We start from the raw sequence: 24,070 nt of genomic DNA, 5'->3' as shown, positions 1-24,070 counted from the left end.
GTGGGGGATGATTTGGGATGTGCAATTTAGAAATGTTGGCGTGCCATGGTCCCAACTCCAGGAGAGTTTCCTTAAAGGCAGCAATAGCTTGCTGCCATATGCAGAAGTCATACAAAGAGAGCTGTCAGTGCAAAACTAGGTCCTCAGCCTAGAGAGGCAAAGGGCTTCTCAGGGGCCATTCAAAATATGCTTTCTCTCCAACAGCGCTTCATCATAAAGTGGGTCCTCTCATCCCATTCTTTATACTCCTCCCTACCAGCAACTTTTTTCCCTGTCAGTTGCCCAGCTGCATCTTTCTAAAGGTGATTGTGTACTCTCCATGACAATGCACAGACCTGAAAGCAGTTTGGATTGCTAGGGACCTTTGAAAGACACTCAACAATCTTATGCATTCTCCCTGGAACTTGCCACCTCATCACCAAATGCAATTCCTTCATTTCTCCTGGGATCAGGCTCAAAAGACCACTCCCTTCAAGAAGCTCTTCCAAATTTACCTCCCCACTCTCCTAGCTCTAATCATTTATATTACTCGGTCACCTTCTAGCAATATTATGGGTTATGTGTTCAGTTTTGATTGTGTCATTCTCCACTTGTTGATATGTCATTGCAACTACAGAGTCTTTGACTTTTATCCGAAACCTGTAAAATCAGATGCATTGTAGAATTCAAAACTTTTCAAATTTTAGAAAAATAATAGAGGTTCTGGGGTAGCACCTATAATCAAACACATTAATATTTTTTCAGTGAAACTTGTAAAAATTCACACCAAGTGGGATACATACAGATTATAATCATCTTTTTATTAGCTCAGGTTTATTTTGCCACAAATGAGTCCAGTACTTTAGAAGCATGGAAATGAACTACTAATAATAACAGCTGCCACCACTGAAACTTCCTCTGTGCAGGGCACTCTGCCCTGTGCAGAGCATCTCAGGTAACCCACAGCGGGGCCATGGGAAGGAGGCATTGTTTTCCACCTACGATAGATGAGATTTAGACAGGTTAAGGAATTTGCCCAAGGTCAAATGTCTAGAAAATAGAGGAGCCAGCATTTAAACCCAAAGCTGTCTAACCATGAGCTTGACGCTCAATGGCCAGGTTTCATACTGAATATGCTTCCTCTCCCTTGACAGTGCTCCATACACTAGACAGCACATAAATGCTTGCAAACAGTACAAACAGAAGAGCCCATGATTTTTTATTTGTGATTCACAAGTTATACTGTCCTTCTTTCATAAAGACCATACAGGATGGAAAATGTCAGTTAGTTGTATAAGGCAAGCACCATACAGCTTGGGAGTCCAGATGTGACCACAGTAGATGAAGGCACAGCACACACATCAGCTGGGACACATCAGGGGCACCTGGTCCACACCAACCACCACGTGCGTTCTCATCTGTTTACAGAGAATCAACGGGCAGCTTTCAGAATTCAGGGGATTTCCATTCAGAGTCCACATAGTTTCTCTAAATGTTAAAAATATGAAAATTGGATATTTCCACCATACATTGCTTATTTGTTTGTTTTTTCCTTCATTGCAATAATCAGCTGATGCTGAGTAGCAGCTTTAGCTGGGGTGAGTGCTTTTCAATAAGTCCCCCACTCTGGATTGTGAGGGAATTCAAGTTTGAGACCACTGTATCTGATAAAGTGAACCAGTATCTGATGGCTTGCCCTGTCATCTTACCTAGCAGGCTGGCAGTCTGTTTACTGATGTGAGTGATGGGCTGTGACTTATGTCTTCTATTACAAGTCAACGACTTTCAGTAAGGATGACACTGGAAGACTATATTTTTGGTCATCAACATGCAGCAAGAACAGAATGAGAGAGAAAAAGAAAGAGATAGAAAAGGGAAAGGGGAGGTGGAGAAGAAGAACATTTATTTGTGCCAGATATAGAAAAGAAATTCGAGGTGATGAAGGAAACTTAAAGCACACCTGTTGGGGCAGGGCCAGAAGAAGGCAAGGTGACCCCGTGTCAGCTCTTAAAAGGTAAAGTTCATCATGTGAATCAGAGCAACCAGAACTGAGGTCACTTCTTGAACCAAGGTTTAACTACCCTTGAAAGGAAACTGAGAAAAGCTACCACAAGTTGTTTCTGGGGGTTATGGCATATGCAAGGTTCTGTGATCAGAGGACATAAATGAAACAGTATCATAGCAAGACAAGGCCACAGCCATCTTTCATGAATACCCACCAAAAGGGCACAAATATAATTTCTATTTTCCTAACTAGCAGAAAAACATTTACTTCTGCTTCATCGGCTACACCAAAACCTTTGACTGTATAGATCACAACAAACCATGGAAAATTCTTCAAGAGATAGGAATACCAGGCCACCTGACCTGCCTCTTGAGAAATCTGTATGTGGGTCAAGAAGCAACAGTTAGAGCTGGACATGGAACAGCAGACTGGTTCCAAATAAGAAAAGGAGTATGTCAAGGCTGTATATTGTCACCCTGCTTATTTAACTTATATGCAGAGTACATCATAAGAAATGCTGGGCTGGATGAAGCACAAGCTGGAATCAAGATTGCTGGGAGAAATATCAATAACCTCAGGTATGCAGATGACACCACCCTTATGGCATAAAGTGAGGAATTAAAGAGCCTCTTGATGAAAGTGAAAGAGGAAGTGAAAAAATTGGCTTAAAACTCAACATTCAGAAAACTAAGGTCATGGTACCATCACTTCAAAGCAAATAGATGGGGAAACAATGGAAACAGTGAGAGACTTTATTTTGGGGGGCTCCAAAATCACTGCAGATGTTGATTTCACCCATGAAATTAAAAGACGCTTGCTCCTTGGAAGAAAAGCTATGACCAACTTGACAGCGTATAAAAAGCAGAGACATTACTTTGTCCACAAAGGTCCATCTAGTCAAAGCTATAGTTTTTCCAGTAGTCGTGAATGGATGTGAGAGTTGGACTATAAAGAAAGCTGAGCACCAAACTGTGGTGTTGGAGGAGACTCTTGAGAGTCCCTTGGACTGTGAAGAGATCCAACCAGTTCATCCTAAAGGAAATCATTCCTGAATATACATTGGAAGGACTGATGTTGAAGCTGAAACTCCAATACTTTGGCCACCTGATGTGAAGAACTGAGACTCATTGGAAAAGACCCTGATGCTGGGAAAGATTGAAGGCAGAAGGAGAAAGGGACGACAGAGGATGTGATGGTTGGGTGGCATCACCGATTCGATGGACATGAGTTTGAGCAAGCTCCAGGAGTTGGTGATGGACAGGGAAGCCTGATGTGCTGCAATCCATGGGGTCACAAAGAGTTGAACATGACTATGCAACTGAACTGATCTTAACAGAAAGGAAAAAGATAAATAGTAGAAAAATTAAAACTAAAAAGAGGAGAAATCAAGGAAGAATATACAGGAAAAATTTTAATGTATTTACTGAATTTTTCCGTTTTCTAAGATGATCACCCAACACCCAAGTTTACCAGTTTTCTGACCTTTCTCAAGGTCAGTAAAAACACCTGTATGTAAGACACAGCAGAGTTCCTGTGGGAATCTGTATGTGAGGAGAGGCAAGTGTTCCTTTTCCCACCAGTAGGAAGCCAGATATTTGCTCATTATCATCTGAAGCCCCCAGTGCAGGAAGCATCTACCTTCAGACCATCAATTCCTAGCACTGAGTCCCTTACAAGGGACATCTTGGTTATTTATAGAATTCTCAGGGAGACTATCAGAAATAAACAGAAGAGTAGCAGTAAAATCCAGTCAATTATGCCAAAGATTGTAAATGACACCATGGGCAAAAGGACCTTGAACAGATCTTCCCAACTGCTGTCTTGTAAACAACGAGAGTGACTATAGCCCTTCCTCTGACACCAGCTCCACTTCCTGTCAGACACAAATACAACAGTGGTGATTGGATTCTGAGTAAATACACCCTCCCATCAATATTCTAACTTAATGGAGGCAATGATCTGCTAGTCCTCTGAAAATTTACAAATTTTCCAGACCTGCTCAGTTTCCTGGGCCTAGGAAAGAAAGCTCACTGCACTGTGTGTCCTGGCCTCCTGGGAGCTGTGGTGCTGCCAGATCTCACCCTGGCAGCCGGAAATATAATGTAGATAAGGTAAATTGCATTGCTGTTTTGGTTTGGACCTGAGAGGCAAACATCCAATTTGAAATCAAATAAATGGATTCTAGGCCTGAGTATGCTTTTTTTTTTTTTTTAATGAGTAAGCTTTTTAGATAGGATTCACTCTAGCTCAGTTCAGTTCAGTAGCTCAGTTGTGTCTGACTGTGACCCTGTGGACTGCAGCAGGCCAGGCTTCCCTGTCCATCACCAACTCCCAGAGCTTGCTCAAACCCATGTCCATTGAGCCGGTGATGCTGTCCAACAATCTCATCCTCTGTTGTCCCCTTCTCCTCCTGCCTTCAACCCTTCCCAACATCAGGGTCTTTTCCAATGAGTCAGCTCTTCACATCAGGTGGCCAAAGTATTGGAGCTTCAGCTTCAACATCAGTCCTTCCAATGAACACCCAGAACTGATCTCCTTTAGGATGAACTGGTTGGATCTCCTTGCAGTCCAAGGGAATCTCAAGAGTCTTCTCCAACACTACAGTTCAGAAACATCAATTCTTTGGCACTCAGCTTTCTTTATGGTCCAACTCTCACATCCATACATGACTACTGGAAAACTGTACTTTGACTCTGTGGACCTTTGTTGGCAAAGTAACATCTCTGCTTTTTAATATTCTGTCTAGGTTGGTCATAGCTTTTCTTCCAAGGACCAAGCGTCTTTTAATTTCATGGCTTCAGTCACCATCTGCCATCATTTTGGAGCCCAGGAAAATAAAGTCTATCACTTTCCAGTGTTTCCCCATCTATTTGCCGTGAAGTGATGGGACCAGATGCCATGATTTTGGTTTCCTGAATGTTGAAAAAGCCAGCCTTTTCACTCTCCTCTTTTACTTTCATCAAGAGGCTCTTAAGTTCTTTGCTTTCTGCCACAAGGGTGGTCATCTGCATATCTGGGATCTGAAAATCAGAAAGATGCATCAGCAAAATCCTGCCTAAACTTCCTGGGCTAAAAAAGAGAAGCCCCACTCTCACCCCACCCAATAAGAGGACACATCCATACTAGATATTGTTTTACATTTAGAAAAATACAGCCACAGGCTTAGGGAATAGGGAAGAGTATTATACAATTTTGATTTGAATGAGGCCAAACTCAGCTGATTAAGAATCCACCTACAATATAGGAGACCCTGGCTTGATTCCTGGGTCAGGAAGATCTGCTGGAGAAGGGATAGACTACCCACTCCAGTATTCTTGGGCTTCCCTGGTGGCTCAGATGCTAAATAATCTGCCTGCAATGTGGGATACCTAGATTAGATCCCTGGGTTGGGAAGATCCCATATAAAAGAGAAAGGTTATCCACTCCAGTATTCTGGCCTGGAGAATTCATGGACTGTATAGTCCATGGGGTCACAAAGAGTTGGACAAAACTGAGTGACTTTCACTCAAACATAACTTAAATGTATAGAGCCAACGTTTCCAAAATAAAAGCCACCAAAGAGTATTGAGAACTTCCTAGATGCTTGACAGTGTTTCAAGTACTTAAGAACTATACAATATTACCAAGTCTTTATTTTTAAAATAATAATAACAATCCCCCAAAACTATGAAATAGGTAGTATTACTATCCCTAATTTACATATGAGAAAACTAAATGACAGCTTATATGTGCTAGTGCCAAGATTTAAATCTCGGATTTCTGACTCCAGTCTCTTCAACAAATCATGTTGGGAAAACTGGTCAACTATGTGTAAAAAAAAAAAAAAAGAAACTAGAACACTTTCTAACACCACTTGCAAAAATAAACTCAAAATGGATTAAAGACCTAAAAGTAAGACCAGAAACTGTAAAACTCTTAGAGGAACACATAAGCAGAACACTCTCTGACATAAATCACAGCAAGATCCTCTATGTCCCACCTCCCAGAGTAATGGAAATAAAACCAAAAATAAACAAATGGACCTAATTAAACTTAAAAGCTTTTTCACATCGAAGGAAACTATAAGCAATGTGAAAAGACAGGCCTCAGAATGGGAGAAAACAATAGCAAGTGAAACAACTGACAAAGAATTAATCTCCAAAATATACAAGCAGCTCAATACCAGAAAAATGAACAACCCAAAGGGTGGGCAAAGGAACTAAAGAGACATTTCTCCAAGGAAGATATACAGATGGCTAATAAACACATGAAAATATGCTCAACATCATTCATTATTAGAGAAATGCAAATCAACACATGAGGTATCATCTCACACTGGTCAGAATGGCCATCATCAAAAAGTCTACAAACAATAAATGCTGTAGAGGGTGTGGAGTAAAGGGAACCCTCTTACACTATTGGTGGGGATGCAAACCGGTACAGTCACTAGGGAGAACATTGTGGAGACTCCTTCAAAAACTGGAAATTGAACTGCCATGTGTGTGTGCTTAGTTGCTCAGTTGTGTCCAACTCTTTGTGACCCCATGGACTCTAGCATGCCAGCTTTCCCTGTCCAAGGAAGTCTTCAGGCAAGAATACTGGAGTGGGTGGCCATCCCCTCTTCCAGGGGATCTTCCCAAGTCAAGGACTGAACCCAGGTCTCCCTCATTGCAGGAGGATTCTTTACCATCTGAGCCACCAGGGAAGCCCAAGTGGGTAGCCTATCCCTTCTCCAGGAGATCTTCCTAACCCAGGAATTGAACCGGGGTTTCCTGCCTTGCAGGCAGATTCTTTACTGGCTGAGCTACCAGGGAAGCCCTAGAACTTCCATATGACCCAACAATCCCACTGCTGGGCATACACCTCAGGGAAAACCAAACTGAGAGAGATACATGTACCCCAGTGTTCACTGCAGCACTATTTACAATAGCTAGAACATGGAAGCAACCTAGATGTCCATCAGCAGATGAATGAATAAGGAAATTATGGTATGTATACATGATGGAATATTACTCAGCTATAAAAAGGAACTCATTTGAGTCAGTTCTAAAGAGGTGGATGAACCTGGAACCTATTATACAGAGTGAAGTAAGTCAGAGAGAGAAAGACAAATACTGTATATTAACGCATATATATGGGATTTAGAGATAGTACCAATGATATTACATGCAGGGCAGCAAAGGAGACAGAGATGTAAAGAACAGACTGTTGGACTCATCAGGAGAAGGTGAGTGTGGGATAATTTGAGAGAATACCATTGAAGCATGTACATTACCATATGTAAAATAGATGACCAGTGCAAAGCATGAAGCAAGGCACTGAAAGCTGGTGCTCTGGGACAACCCAGAGGGATAACGTGGGGGAGGAGACGGGAGGGGGTTCACGATGGGTGGTACACATGTATACCTGTGACTGATTCATATTGATGTATGATGAAAGCAACACAATATTATAAAGCAACTATTCTCCAATTAAAATAAATTAATTTAAAAAAAAAAACTCTAGTGTAAGTACTATTCTATCTAGAAAGTAACCTTACAAAGTCTTATTCCAAAAAAAAATTCAAGATCTACGAATCTCATGATGTGTAATAGGGAATATACCTCTTTTCCTTTCCCAATAACTATGTTATCCTTGTCTGTAGTTTACGGAATTTTGTATTGTCAAAGAAGCAACATCTCAAAGAAGGATCCTTCTTCAGACCTAGGAGGGGAATTATGATTGGTTTGGGCCATGCAGAACAATTTCTTTTTTCTTTACTGGAAATTAGTGGACATGTGACACAGATCCAGTCATGAGACCCAGCAAAATTCTGTCAGAGGTGCCTGGGGAAAGTTTTGGTCCATGATAAATAAATAAATTGAGAGTCCTCTATATTTCTCCTTTTTTGAATATGTATAAAACCTGATGCTCCTGGAGGAGGGCAAGACAGCCCACTCCAGTATTCTTGCCTGAAGAATCCCCATGGACAGAAGACCCTGGTGGGCCAGTCCATGGGGTTGCAGAGTCAAACACGACTGAGCAACCAAGCACACAGACTAGTTCTAAACATTGAAACAAGTATTTTAGGCTTGTCAGCCTATGGACAAAAAACCCAACATACTGAGGTTGGCAGAATAGGAAAAAAAAAAAAAAAAAAAACACACCTGGGTTTCCAATGACAAATGGAGCCTACGCATCAAATCTGGACTCCTCTATCTCTAGATTTCTTGCTACAAGGATAGTTTTACATCTTTATTGCTTAAGCCATTGTAAGGCATCATGTCACTTTGCCTTTAAATGCATCCTAACTTATACACATATCCTTTGTCCATGTATAGACATATGTTATGTCTATACATTTTTTGCCTTTCCTTATTTCACTTGACTTGTAGCTATGTGGTCAAATAAAACCAGGCAGTCAAGGAAGGAAAGGAAATATATTTGAGCAGCAGTTTATCAACACCATTCTGGAAAAAAATACTCAAGACTATCATTTACCAGTCTCCTACCTCAAATCTTTCTTAGATACACTCACCTACAGGCTGTGACTCAGCAGTAGACAGAATAAAGTATATTCCTAGTTTCCTCATTAGTAAAATAAGCAATCTGAACTAGGGGACCCTTAGGAAAATTTTAGCACTGGCATTTTATACTTTGTGCTCTATCTGTTAAGAAGGTTTATGTTGGCATAACTTTTAGAGTTGCTCTATAAATAATGACCACATCTTTAAACACTTAATAAAAATTATAACAATTTATCACAGTTATAAGTTCTCCCTCTCTGCAGGCCTGAGGTCCTCATATCACATGGAAAAACATACAGCAGAAACTCCTTTTCACCCATCTTTCCTCCTAAAATCCTCCCACAGCTCCACAAAGATCCCCAGTTCCATTTTCCCAAGTGCTCTAGCAAAACTTCTTCCTCCTTTCGGTTCTAGTTTACCCCTTTTTGATCTATTCTGTCCTTTGGGGATGGTCTCATTCCCTGCATAACCTAGATTAGCTTGGAAGTCTGGCCTCCCCAAGGCCTCCAGTTTCCCATTGAGGAGCCAAGCACACTCTGCAAGTGCAGAGGGAGCCAGCACGCGGCGCCATCCAGAGTCACGATGGGTGTGCGCCCCTCTATCCATGCGAAGCTGCTCTCTCTGTGTGTATCCCCTAACCAGTGACTGCCTCAGGACCACCTAAGGAACTTGTCAAAAGTACAGCTGTCTGGTCTGCATATCAGTGTCTCTGAATCAGAGTATCCTAGGGTGAGAGCCAAGAGGCCACACTTTTAACAAGCTTCCCAGGTGATTCTGACCTGTAGTCAGGTTTTGAAGCACTGCCTTACACCACAAAGGCTTTAGAATTAAGCTACCAAGTCACGCCCACAGGAAAAGGACTCTTTTCCTAATCCCTTTTCTACTCTCGTCTTCCTAATAACATGGTGTCCCAGAAACACAAGCAATCCTCAACTTCTGAACCCTGTGGGTTTCAAAAATATGTTAAAGGGAGGGTGCAGCTTTCCCCAAAGAATAAGGACTAGAGATCCATGTGGGCTCAGAGTGCTCCAAAGATTTGTAGGTCTTTGCAAGGTGATTTCGTGGGAAAGTATTTACAACAGTTCACACTGGGGCTTCCAGTGGGAGGAAGCCCACTGGAAATTGGGGCTTCCAATTTTTCTCTGAGGTCAGGCAATAAGAGCCTAACCTCCTTTCTGGGGGTCTGGTGGCAGGAGGAGAAGGTTGAGGAAATTGGGGCTTCCAATTTCTCTCTGAGGTCAGGCAATAAGAGCCTAACCTCTTTTCTGGGGATCTGGTGGCAGGAGGGGAAGATACCTTTGTATATGGTAACAAAGGAAGCCCAGAGGTCTGGTAGCTACTGAGAAAGATGTCAGAAAGGGAACCCTCCAAAGAAATAGGGAGTAGGCCACCAATGCGGTAGGGATGCAAAAAGGAGTATCTTCATGGAGAGGGCCCAGGCAGAGGTTTCTTTTGCAGGGTCAAGACTCTGAACTGAGAGAGGGAAAATGTGTTCACTGGGCTTAAGAGAGAGGCACCCTGATGGAGAGGAGGAAGGTCATAGCCTCAGATCATTCTGGTAGCAGCACCTGGGCCCCCATGAGGACCAATCCATCAAGAGGATGGGAAGGCCAGTCCTAGCATGAGGACAAGCTTTTTGTCAAGCAAGTTCTCATTGCGGGTTTCCCTCTCCTGGGTCCTCCTCCAAGTCCTGTTTTCTTTGGAATGGACTTCAACATCTGAAGGCTCAATATTGCATCCTTCAAAAATAATTTAGCCACTGAAGGAAAAAAACCCTGACCTCATTATTACGTGATCTTACCACACAGATTCTGAAGACAGTTCTAAAGTGAGGGCCTGTCCATTTTAAAACTCAATTGCATTGCATAATTAGTAGCAATTACTGTCAACAAACATTTATCAAATATCTACTGATACACTAGGCCTGAGGAACATGTGGGCAAGAGTGAATCAGTCCTTTGGCAGAGCACAGAGTACCAGAAATCAGAACACATGATCTGACAAGCAGAGCGGTCCCCGTGAATCTGCTGGAACAGGAAATTTGAATACCTCTGAAAAACCAAAACATTTGCTTACCCACAATAAGACTTGAAAGGCCAGTGGAATCATTGGTTAAAACATTTAATTGGTTCTGCACACATGAAGTTAAACCCAAAATAACTAACATGAGTTCAGATCCAGCATCAAATATGGGTACAGCCACATGAATAAGAGAAAGAGACTTCACCTTTCTTTAATTCTGAATGGACTGGTGTCATCCTTGCTTTCTAATAGTGTTTTGTAGAATTACTGTAGGCAGTAGAACAGTTTTAGCAAAATAAACTTTCTATGCCACTCCAATATCTTATACACATAAACAGAGATCCCTGAGTCTGTCCTTTCCCCAGACTCTCTCCAGCCTCAGGAGCAACCCTAGATACAGTTGCTCTAAAACCTCAATCCACACCAATTTTTGCCTCTGAGGCAGAGACTGCAAATTACCATCCCAGTAACCCTTTCCTCTTATTTCTTAGTAACCAGATTCTAATAAGGGTGGAAATGAAACCAATTAAAAGATGACATTTCCAAGCCTGTCTTGCTGCTACATAAAGCCAGTAAGCCAGTACTGATTAAAGACTGGCCAATGATATATAAATGAGAGTGTTATATGAGATTCCCAGAAAGACTCCTTAGAACTGAAAGCTGTGCCTTGTCTATTCTTCTGTTTTTCCTCCTTTCTGCTTTCTTAAATATGGGCATGATGGCTGAGCTTCTGCAGCCACATTGAACCATTAGGTTACTGTGAAGTTAAAGACTATGGTCTAGAGATAGTGAAACCAAAAAGATAGAACCTGTGTCTGAATGACTTCATGGTGCTGCCATACCAGTTCTGAATTTCCTACTTCTGGATTGCTTTTATGTGAGAGAATAAGTACTGTGTGTCTATAATGTTGCTTAGGTTTTTTAGTAATTTACAGCAATATCAAGTCCTGACACAGAAGCTACCTGTGGTTAACTTTTCCAGCAAAAGATTTCACTGTAAGCCTCCTTTTATGTACTCTGTTTAACAAGGAAAAATCATGAAGGACTAAGATAAGGACATATAGTATATGCTAAGTGGAGAGTGAAAAAGTTGGCTGAAAGCTCAACATTCAGAAAACGAAGATCATGGCATCCGGTCCCATCACTTCATGGGAAATAGATGGGGAAACAGTGGAAACAGTGTCAGACTTTATTTTGGGGGGCTCCAAAATCACTGCAGATGGTGACTGCAGCCATGAAATTAAAACTTATTCCTTGGAAGAAAAGTTATGACCAACCTAGATAGCATATTGAAAAGCAGAGACATTGCTTTGCCAACAAAGGTCCATCTAGTCAAGGCTACGGTTTTTCCAGTGGTCATGTATGGATGTGAGAGTTGGACTGTGAAGAAGGCTGAGCACCGAAGAATTGATGTTTTTAAACTGTGGTGTTGGAGAAGACTCTTGGAGTCCCTTGGACTGCAAGGAGATCCAACCAGTCCATTCTGAAGATCAGCCCTGGGATTTCTTTGAAGGAATGATGCTAAAGCTGAAACTCCAGTACTCTGGCCACCTCATGCAAAGAGTTGACTCACTGGAAAGACTCTGATGCTGGGAGGGATTGGGGGCAGGAGGAGAAGGGGACGACAGAGGATGAGATGGCTGGATGGCATCACTGACTCGATGGATGTGAGTCTCAGTGAACTCCGGGAATTGGTGATGGACAGGGAGGCCTGGCGTGCTGCAATTCATGGGGTTGCAAGGGGTCGGACATGACTGAGCGACTGAACTGAACTGAACTGATATACCATATGGGTCAAATTTGTTTAAAAATTCATAAAATTTATTTTTAAATTTATAAAATTAATAAAAATAGCTAAAATTTACTGGGTGCTTACTGTAGGCTAGGCTATCGCCTAAGCATTTGTGCATATATTATTTCATTTACTACTCAAGCCAACCACATGAAGTACGTGATATAATGATAGTTTTCAGATGGCTGGTGCACTGGGACGACTCAGAGGGATGATACGGGGAGGCAGGAGGGAGGAGGGTTCAGGATGGGGAACACATGTATACCTGTGGCGGATTCATGTTGATATACGGCAAAACCAATACCATATTGTAAAGTTTAAAAAAAAAAAAGAATTAAAAAAAAAATCAAGGCCAGGAGGAGTCCACTACTTATCTACAGTTTCACAGCTAGTTCATTGCAGAGCAGAGATCTGAGACTATATCTCCTTTCTATAACAAACAGCAAATGAAAGGGGACTGAAAGTCTAAGCAAAATAATTTGATCAATAAAGGGTCTTTGAAGTACTTTATAATAAGGATAGTCTAAGCAGAGTATGTTCTGACTCAAGTTCTCTTTCATGATCTAAACTTGGGATAAAGCAACTCTGGAATCAGACTGGCTTGGGTACAAATTCTTTCTCTACCACTTTTTGGAAGTGTGATTTTGAGCAAAATTCTTTAACTTCTCTGAGCCTCAGACTGCCTTGCACACTAAGGTGGATCCATGAACTAAGGCATGTGAAGTTTACAGCACAATGCCTGCATCTGATAGGTGAGCAAGTCTCAGCTCTGTAGCACAGGGCAGGCTCAAATGGGAGGAATGAGGTAAGAGGTTATTCACTTATTTTCAGAAGGGTTTCCAAACATCTCCTTGGAGGTTTTGCACAGAACAGAAGAATGTTTGTAGCATTTGTGAAACTGAACAAGATACCTCTCTTTCATCTCAGTTTTCTCACCTGTAAAGTGGGAATTACAATGTCTTTTATGCAGGATCATTGGAAAAAAGACACAATTGGCCATAGAATGCTACGCAGTGTTAAAGATCATTATTAATCTTCACTCACCCCGGTCACTTCTTAATTTTTCCAAATGAAGCAACAAACTACCTATCCCATCTTCTTATTTTTCTTATTCCAAGACATTACTAAGATTTCTTTCATATTGTGGAAATTGATGCCAACAGTTATGATTCAGAATTGCTAACCCTAAAGAAGGTGAAGTATCAGAATTGGATAACAGAGAAAAAAAAGTGTGGCAAATACACAGAATGGTAATTTCTACAGGAAAAAATGGTAATTTCTAAAATCACAAAACTCATTAGGAGATTAAGTCAGAATTTAAAACTTCTGTGCATCGAAAAACACAATCAACAGAATGAAAAAGCAGCTTATGGAATAAGGGAAATGCAAGTCATATCTGATAAAAAGATTAATATCTAGAATATATAAAGAACTCCTATGACAACACAAAAAACCTGACTGAAAAATGAGCAAAGAACTTAAATAGATATTTCTCCAAAGAAGATATACAAACGGCTACCAAGCTATGAAAAGATGCTCAGCATCACTACTCATTATAGAAATGCAGACCAGAACCACCAGGGCCGTGCTGTGTGTGCTTAGTCACTCAGTCGTGTCTGACTGTGACCCCATGGACTGTATTCCACCAGGCTCCTCTGTCCATGGGGATTCTCCAGGCAAGAATACTGGACTGGGTTGCCATGCCGTCCTCCAGGAGACTTTCCCAACTTAGCATCGAACCCAAGTCTCCAGCACTGCAGGCAGATTCTTCACCATCTGAGCTACTGGGAAGACCAAAACCACCATGAAGTATCACTGTATACCCATTAGGTTGGGTACAACCAAAAAGATAGGAGTAACAAATGCTGGGAAAGATATAGAGAAACTGAAAATTTGGTGCACTGTTAGGAATGTTAAATGGTGACCCACTGTGGAAAATAGTATAACAGTCTCTCAAACAAATTCTATTAAAAATAGAATTTCCATATGATTCTGCAATTTCACTTCTGGGTATATAAATAAAAGAATCAAAAGAAATGTACACCCTGCAATATTCACAATAACTGAAAGGTAGAAGCAACCCAATTGTCCATTAACAGATGTATCGATAATCAAAATTTAGTGTAGATATATATGTAGATATATATAATGGAATATACATATATATATATATAATGGAATATTATTTAGTCTTAAAGGGAAAGAAATTCTGACACATGCTTCAATGTGAATGAACCTTGAGGACATTATGCTAAGTGAAATAAGTAAGTCACAAAAAGATAAATACTCTATGATTCTACTCACACAGGGTATCCAGAGTAACCAAATTTGTAAAAAAAGAAAGTAGAGTGTTCCAGGGGCTTAGAGGAAGAGAAAAATGAGAGCGGTTGTTCAATGGGTATAGAGTTTAATTTTGCAAGATAAAAATGTTCTGGGGATTACTTGCACAAGAGTATGAATATACTTAATACTACTGAACTGTACACTTAAAATGGCTAAGGTAGTAAATTTTATGTTATGTGCATTTTATTACAATTGAAAAAACTTGTTTGGCAAAAAGCAATAGGAAGAAGTATAAAAGAGATAGAACAGAAGAGTGAGCAGGTGACAGGAGTACAGTAACATTAGGTGGGCATCAGAAGTGCATTTGACAACTACTTCCATAAAAGTTGTGCTCCAGTTAAATTGGCCTGTTTTTGAATGCTGTCATCTAAATGGATTGCTGGCAGGGTGAAAATACTACGTAATCAGGGATAAATGGGAAGTACGTGTGGTTGGAAGCAAAAGGTCCACTAGGGCATGTCAGAGGCTGGTGCTGGAACTGACCTTATTTAACAAACTCATTAATGACCTAGAAGAAAACGGAAATAGCCACTGCTAATGAAATTTGCAAAGATATCTTGGCGATGCCCTGGACTTGGCCATCACAGCATAAGCATTGCTGGGATGGAGAGATTTTCCACTAGGTAGTTAATTAGATTAAACCAATGACTTCCTGGGATAAGAACACTTGCTCATTTCCAACTCTCATCTCCAGAGCAGAAAGCAAATTTTGAAATGTGATGCAGATCAGAAAACCATACTTGATAGAGGCCTATGAAAGAATAGTGCTTTCCCAGAGCACAATTCTGCCTTTGTCCTTTATCTCTCAATGGCACCCCACTCCAGTACTCTTGCCTGGAGAATCCCATGGACAGAGGAGCCTGGTAGGCTGCAGTCCATGGGGTCGCTAAGGGTCAGACACGACTGAGCGACTTCACTTTCCCTTTTCACTTTCATGCCTTGGAGAAGGAAATGGCAACCCACTCCAGTGTTCTTGCCTGGAGGATCCCAGGGATGGGGGAGCCTGGTGGGCTGCCGTCTATGGGGTCTCACAGAGTTGGACACAACTGAAGTGACTTAGCAAAGAAGACAATGGAATCTATTCATTAAAAAGATATAAGAAAGGAGAAGGTAAGAGAGGCAGAGGAGATACAGTGTTTCTTCCACAGAGGAAAGTCTAGGCAAGAAGCCCATATGTGCGTGCATGCTCAGTCGCGTCTCCACTAAACTTAGTGTACACGCTCTGAATTTTGGCACAAATTATGCCATCCTAATCCCTTGCTTAAAACCTGTCTGTGGTCTCCCAGTGCACTCAGGAGGAATCCAGCATCTTTGACAAGGCCCTGAGTGATCGGCCCTGCCTCCCTATCCAGCCTCATCTTGCACCACTGCCCTTCTCACCCATGTAATGGTCATCAGCTTCTCTGCCAGCCCAACAGAAGTTCAGCACCACTATTTGCCTTGGTAGTTCCACCCCTTGCCACTCTGAGTCACTGTGTTTGGTTCAGGAGTGGACAGGGGACTCAAGCTGTGCCAATCTGATTCCGTCCCCTCACTTCCAGAGCAACAAACACTGAGGGGCAGTTCTCCTGATGCAGTTGGCTGCCTATGGGCTTCTCAAATGAAGACGTTTTGGCATTTCAAGCAGGACTCTTCTTTGTTATGCAGAACCATCATTAGCATTTAGTATTGGTGCTTCTGTACACAAACTTTCAGTTATACTCCCTGAATCTTTGTGATGACAACAGCAACAACGAAATGACACACCTGAACACTACCCAGGGTTGAGAACTCCAAGACTTAGAACTTTTTGCCACGAGATGGAAATCGAGGAATGAAGCAATTTGCCTAAGGCATTCGAGTCTTCAGTTAATGTGTCACTTCCTCAAAGAGACCTTTTCATATCTCCCCCATCTGAAATATATCTCTGTCATGACACTACTTATTATATATAGTACAGAACACGTTTACAAATACGTGCTTAGTTGTGTGGTTTTTTGTTTCATATCTGTTTTCTCCCACTAGACTGTAAGTTCCATGTTGTTGCTGTTCAGCTGCTAAGTCATGTCTGACTCTTTTTGACCCCATGTACTGCAGCACGCCAGGCTCCCCATCCTCTACTATCTCCCAGAATCTGCTCAAATTCATGTCTATTGAATAAGTGATGCTATCTAACCATCTCATCTTCTGTCACCACCTTCTTCTTTTGTCTTCGATCTTTCCCAGCATCAGGGTCTTTTCCAGTGAGTCAGCTCTTCACATCGGGTGGTCAAAGTACTGGAGCTTAAAAAGGGGCTGTTTTGGTTTCCAATGACTGACATTCAATAAACATTTGTAGAGAAAAGAAGAGAGGGGAAAAGGAAGGTCCTTTGGAAACTAGTAACACTGTTCAGTATTAACATCTCAATCCAACCCACAAAAGCCTGTTTAATCTAAAAACCTAAATGTCATCTCCTACACTGCTTTTATGAGAGATGAGTTGACTGTAGGATGCCAGGAGCCCACCTGCCTCTCCATAAAACCAGTTTTGAGAATTCCCCTGGCTCCCAAGGGAACAGGTCCCACTTCAGAAGAGCAGGTCTTGGAAGACGCGGGGCCATTAGGAGTCTGATAGCATGTCATTAACCCTTACCTCTCCCCTCCCTCACTCCGCATTAGCAGTAGGGGCCACGGGAGGGAGAAAAGGCAGGCTCCAGAGAGGGAACGTTTGCACCACTTTGGAAATCAGACACCTCTCTTTTAGAATGCTCCTTTTTTGGAAACGTGTTGTTTGTGGTCACCCAGCACTATGCCCTCCCCTCCCTAGCACACTCCTGTCCCTTAACAGAATTACCCTTTATTTTGTGGGTTAGCCTTTGGGGGTGGGAAATCTAGATGCCTGGCTCCCACTCCAGAAGCCAGTAGATCAAATCCTTCCTGCCATGCTTGTTGTATAGCTGCACAGCTGATAGAGTCTCTCCAGGGCTTTAAATATTGAGTGGGCAATTTTTTAAAAAAGACTGGGGGACATTTCCTCAGGAATGTAACACTGATCATAGTGTTTCTACTGCTTGGTTAACCCTGACTTCTAGTTTCCTGGCCCTCAAGGGGTGCCTTGCCTCCTGCCCATTTCCAGGCCTAGTTCTCTGTTTTCTCAATTCTTGGACTATCTCAATATCATTCCAATAAAATCTCCTTTGTTTAAATTATCAGAGTCAAAGACTCTGTGGGCAATGCAAGAGTCTAGATGAATTTCCTGAGTCCTGATCAAATATACTAACGCATATATATGGAATTTAGAAAGATGGTAACAATAACCCGGTGTATGAGACAACAAAAGAGACACTGATGTATAGAACAGTCTTATGGACTCTGTGGGAGAGGGAGAGGGTGGGAAGATTTGGGAGAATGGCAATGAAACATGTAAAATATCATGTAGGAAACGAGTTGCCAGTCCAGGTTCGATGCATGATGCTGGATGCTTGGGGCTGGTGCACTGGGACGGCCCAGAGGGATGGTATGGGGAGGGAGGAGGGAGGAGGGTTCGGGATGGGGAACACATGTATACCTGTGGCGGATTCATTTTGATATTTGGCAAAACTAATACAATTATGTAAAGTTTAAAAATAAAATAAAATTGGAAGAGATCTCCCAAAAAAAAAAAAAAAATTATTCATTGGAGTTTCATATTTGCATTCATGCATTTCAAGTATAGCTAATGAAAGTCCATTATGCCCCATGCACTGGGCCAAGTGTTAAGTGTGCAAAAACAAATAGGATTCAGGCCCAGGCCTAAGAGGACACATTCTGCTGGAAAAGGCAGAGAATTAGATCAGAAATTGAAACTGAAGTGGTATAACCTGTTGCAAGAGTCCTTGGAAGATAATGATCTGAACTCCTTTGCTCTCTCAGGCACGCATTCAATCTCTCTACCTCTCCCACTTCTAATGGCTTCTGGGGTCTTTGGACAGCAGGCTCTAGTGAAGATGTGGGTGATATGAGTTTCTGCTGACACGGAAATATCCATAAGACACAGAATGTATGTACAGTGAAATAGAGCTGCTGAAGAAGAATGTCAACACTTTTTAAATAAAAATAATGAGTACTTGGGGACTTCCCTGGTGGTCCAGTGGTTAAGACTCCATTCTCTCAATGCAGGGGACATGTGCTCAGTCCCTGGTTGGGGAAATAAGATCCCACATGCTACAAAGCATGGCCTAAAAAGATAAATTAAAAATAAAATAAAATATAAAATAACAAGTACTTATGGAGACTCAAGTACAAAACACACAACAACAAGATAGCCTTACTGGAGTCTAAAAAAATCTCAACTAAGAGATTCAGGAAAGAAATCAAAATAGAGAGTGGTCATTGTTGAGACCCAAATTAGTGGCCTGGAAGATCAAATTATAAGAAATATTTCAAAGCACAAAGGAAAAATGTGAAGAGATGTAAATCATGAAGGAAAACTTAAGAGCCCATGGAGAATATATCCAGAAGACCCAATATGTGAACCATGGGTGTTCCAGAAGAAGCAAAGAAGAGTTATAAGACATAAGACTCTTTGAGTTCTGTCAGGACTATAGAGTAAAGAGACACATGAAGAAACATCTTGGTAATATTCCAAACTTTGGGTAAAGACAAAAGCATTCAAATAAAAATAATGTAAGCTCAGACTTGTAGAGACAATGCAGGAAGGAGACGGTGGGACAAATTGAGAGAATAGCATTGAAACACTGCCATATGTAAAATTAAATAGCCAGTGGAAATTTGCTGTATATGATGCAGGGAACTCAAGTCGTGTGCTCTGTGACAACCTAAAAGGGTGGGTTGGGGTGTGAGGTGGGAGGGAGGTTCAAGAGGAAGGGGACATACTTATACCTATGGCTGATCCATGCTGATATATGGTAGAAACTAACACAATATTGTAAAGCAATTATCCTTCAATTAAAAATATTTTTTAAAAAAAGAAGAAGAACACAAGCTCTGTAAGGGAAAAATAATCAGAATGGCAACAGATTTCTTTACTGCCACCATAGAAGTTGAAAAACATTTAAATAGCAGCCACAGACACTGTGAGATTGCAACCAAGATTCTACTCCCAGTCAAGATTATTCATGTATTAGAATGAATGGAAAATGTATAGGAACATGCCAGAAATTGGAGAGTGTATCCACACCTTAGGAAAAGAATCTAGGGAGGATATCCATATGCAAAACAACAAAGTGGGACTCCTACTTAACACTATACAAAAAACAACCCAAAGTGGAACATAGACCTAAATACAATAGCTAAAACTCCGAGAAGAAAACATAGGAGTAAATCTTCATGACTTTGGGTAAAGCAATGATTTCTAAGCTATGTCACTAAATCACAAGCAACCGATAAAAATATTAGAAATATTGGACTCATTGAAATTTAAAATGTTTGTGGTTAAAATGACACCATCAAGAAAATAAAAAGACAACCCATAAAAAGGGAGAGAGTATCCACAATTCATGTATCTGATAAATGACATCTATCCAGAATACAAAAAGAACTCTTTTCAATTCATTATTTTAAAGGTAGACTTTATTTTGGGGACCTCCAAAATCACTGCAGATGGTGACTGCAGGCATGAAATTAAAAGATGCTTCCTCCTTGGAAGAAAAGCTATGACCAACCTAGACAGCATATTAAAAAGCAGAGACATCACTTTGCCAACAAAGGTCCATCTAGTCAAAGCTCTGTTTTTTCCAGTAATCAGGTATGGATGTGAGAGTTGGACCATAAAGAAAGCTGAGCACCAAAGAATTGATGTTTTTGAACTGTGGTGTTGGAGGAGACTCTTGAGAGTCCCTTGGACTGCAAGGAGATCAAACCAGTCCATCCTAAAGGAAATCAGTCCTGAATATTCATTGGAAGGACTGATGTTGAAGCTGAAACTCCAATTCTTTGGCCACCTTATGTGAAGAACTGACTCATTTGAAAAGACCCTAATGCTGGGAGGGATTGAGGGCACAAGGAGAAGGGGACTACAGAGGATGAGACAGTTGGATGGCATCACTGACTTGATGGACATGAGTTTGAGCAAGCTCCAGGAGTTGGTGATGAACAGTGAAGCCTGGCGTGCTGCAGTCCCTGGGGTCACAAAGAGTCGGACAAGACTGAGAGACTGAACTGAGCTGAACTGAGAACTAACAATAGAAAGGTCTTACCAGACCTACTCCCACAATATACATTTTAAGATGACAGAATTAGTCAGAAGGTTCTTAAGAAGGAAAAACAAGTCCTCAAGCAGGATACATTGTTGTTAGATAATCATTGGTACAGAGCTTAAGGAAAAACAGAGTCGAAAAGAGTCCGACACAACTGAGCGACTTCACTTCGCTTTAAGGAAAAACATACCCTTGAGCCATTCAGTTCAGTTCAGTAGCTCAGTCATGTCTCTTTGCGACCCCATGAATCGCAGCACGCCAGGCCTCCCTGTCCATCACTATCTCCTGCGGTTCACCCAAACTCATGTCCATCGAATCAGTGATGGCATCCAGCCATCTCATCCTCTGTCGTCCCATTCTCCTCCTGCCCCCAATCCCTCCCAGCATTAGAGCCTTTTCCAATGAGTCAACTCTTCGTATGAGGTGGCCCAAGTATTGGAGTTTCAGCTTTAGCATCAGTCCTTCCAAAGAACACCCAGGACTAATCTCCTTCAGAATGGACTGGTTGGATTTCCTTGCAGTCCAAGGGACTCTCAAGAGTCTTCTCCAACACCACACTGCAAAAGCATCAATTCTTCGGCACTCAGCTTTCTTCACAGTCCAACTCTAACATCCATACATGACCACAGGAAAAACCATAGCCTTGACTAGACAGACCTTTTTTCGCAAAGTAGTGTCTCTGCTTTTGAATATGCTATCTAGGTTGGTCATAACTTGCCTTCCAAGGAGTAAGCGTCTTTTAATTTCATGGCCTCCATCACCATCTGCAGTGATTTCTGGTCTTAAAGAAAAAGTGTTTTATGTGACTAAGACAAAGGAATGTAGGAAAAAAAAAAAGTTTGTCCTTTTCTCCTCCTTGAGAGCCCAGGACACTTTTATCCTTCTCAAGGACCTGGACCCTTTCCTCCTTGAGGGCTCTGAACTTCTTATCAACCTACCTAAATTAACTCTCTCACATGGAGATTGAGGAAATGAACAATAAAATTATAGGTATGTTTCAATCCCAAATCCACCAAACAAGAACTACTCATTTTTTTCTTATGTCCCTGGAATATTTATGAAAACCAACTATGCATTTGTCCACAAAGAACATATTATTTGGAAAAAATTAAGGATTAAATTAATAGTCAATAAAAAAAGAAAGTTTTTCAGCCAATAAAAAAAATGAATAATTAAAAAGTAATCAAAAGAAAATCTTAACTTCTGGAAATTAGAAATACCTTCGTGACTAATATAGCATATATATGCTATATATTAGTCAAGTTTTTCTCTAGAGAAGCAGAATTGAAAACAGGGACTCAAATTCATGTACATCATAATTATTTTGCTTTTAAAATTTTTATTTTATTGAAGGATAATTGATTTACCATGTTGTGTGAATTTCCGCTTTACAGAAAAATGATTCAGTTATACATAATACACATATATATATTCTTTTAAAATTTCTTTTCCATTATGGTTTATTATAGGATATTGAATATAGTTCCCTGTGCTATATATAGGATCTTGTTGCTTATCCATTCTGTACATAAAAGCTTGCATCTGCTAATCCCAAACTGCCAATCCATCCCACCTCCACTCCCTATTGGTAACCACAAGTTTGTTCTCTATATCTGTGAGTCTGTTGGTGGGGAGAGAGCAAATGAGCCAAGATGGCGTGATCAGGCTCTCTCGCCCATTTTGTAAATAATGAGTGTGTAACAGTTGAGATCACTTATGTCTGACACCTGAGCTTAAAAACTGAAAAATTTAGGGACTTTTCCCATGGTCCAGCAATTAAGACTCTGTGCTCCCATTGCAGGGTGGGGCGGCGTGGGGGCAGGTTTGATACCTGAGGGCTTCCCTTGTGGCTCAGAGGGTAAAGTGTCTGCCCGCAATGCGGGAGACCTGGGTTCGATCCCTGGGTTGGGAAGATCCCCTGGAGAAGGAAAAAGCAACCCACTCCGGTACTCTTGCCTGGAAAATCCCATGGACGGAGGAGCCTAGTAGGCTACAGTCCATAGGGTCGGAAAGAGTCAGACACGACTGAGCGACTTCACTTCCGATTTCAGGGAACTAGATCCCACATGATGCAACTATGAGTTTGCATGTTGCAACTAAGACCCGGCACAGCCAAACAAACAAGTTACAGTGTGCGTGTGAGTGCACGCTCAGTCATGTCCGACTCTTTGTGACTCCGTGGGCTGTAGCCTGCCAGGCTTCTCTGGCCATGGATTTCCTAGGCAAGAGTACTGGAGTGGGTTGCCATTTCATCCTCCAGGGGGTCTTTGTCATCCAGGGATCAAATTGGCATCTCCTGCACTAGCAGATAGATTTTTCACATGTGAGCCACCTGGGAAACCCAAATAAATAAATAATAAATAAATAAATAAACATTTTTTTAAAAGGGAAAATTTAAAAGCTACTAAAATTTAGAATCTGTATAAATTATATGTTAGCTTCACAGGATCCAGTCTCAATCACTTGGTAGTTACATTAGCACACTTATTTGGGGCATATTATGTGTAAACTCTCTGTGCCTCAGTTTCCTCAGCTGAAAGGAGATGATCACAGCACATTCTCCAGAGAGTGGCTGTAAGAATTGAGAAAGTTAATATATATATAAAACATTCAAATGGTACTTGTTATCATTACTTTCTATATGGCTGGTTCTTTCTGCACATTTTGTATAAAACCACAGCTGGTCCTATACAGAAAGTAAACAGATAATCATTTTTCTTCTCATTGATTTTTCTTCCTCTTCTCCCCTCCTTTTTCCTGTAATGGAAGGAAGTGTGCTCCTTGCTTGTTCTGTGGCAACTCTGGAGTCATGGCAACACTGAAATGAGAAGTAGGCCAAGCATCGGGCAAGGCCAAGTGATAATATAAATGGACTTAGTGGATTAGAAATATGGACAGCACATAATAAAATGAGATTTATTTGGGGAGAAAAATAGTTTATCTAAGAAGAAACAGTTCAATGCATAGTCAATCCAGAAGGGGAAAAGTGTGTATCTCAGGGAGGTAGAGATAATGAACAGAGAGAGGAAAGGGTACTGGCAGAAATACAGCCAGAGTGTCCCTGTGCTACACAGCATGACCCTAGGAAAAGGAGATGGGATGCCCTCTGATAAATATCTCCTCATCCTATGGACTGCTTGTTTTGTGCTTGATTTAAAATTTCCAACTCTAACAGAGGTCAGTGGTCAAGTGGTTGATGTCATTGTGCACCAAAAATATTTTTGTCAGTTGCATTAGTCATTATTTTGGCTGTTTAAATAACCAAATTAGAACAATCACAGACAGTCTG

The 24,070-nt window shown here is 41.2% G+C and overlaps 1 protein-coding gene across 1 annotated transcript in view; it reads right to left on the bottom strand.

The window, feature by feature from the left end:
- Positions 1-779: 779 nt before the first annotated feature.
- The window catches only part of LOC147377088 (uncharacterized), a 93,339-nt gene continuing 70,048 nt past the window's right edge, over positions 780-24,070 (bottom strand). The window contains exon 6 of the mRNA XM_086393862.1: positions 780-5,004. Coding sequence (XP_086249988.1) covers positions 4,955-5,004 — 50 coding nt within the window. The 3' untranslated portion in view covers positions 780-4,954. The remainder of the gene's footprint in view (positions 5,005-24,070) is intronic.

This window comes from Bos grunniens, chromosome 3, assembly GCF_055505025.1.
Source record: "Bos grunniens cultivar Pamir isolate PY7600 chromosome 3, Bosgru_T2T1.0, whole genome shotgun sequence".
NCBI lineage: Eukaryota > Metazoa > Chordata > Mammalia > Artiodactyla > Bovidae > Bos > Bos grunniens.
The sequence above is the reverse complement of the archived record's forward strand: the minus strand, read 5'-3'. Positions and strand labels throughout refer to the sequence as shown.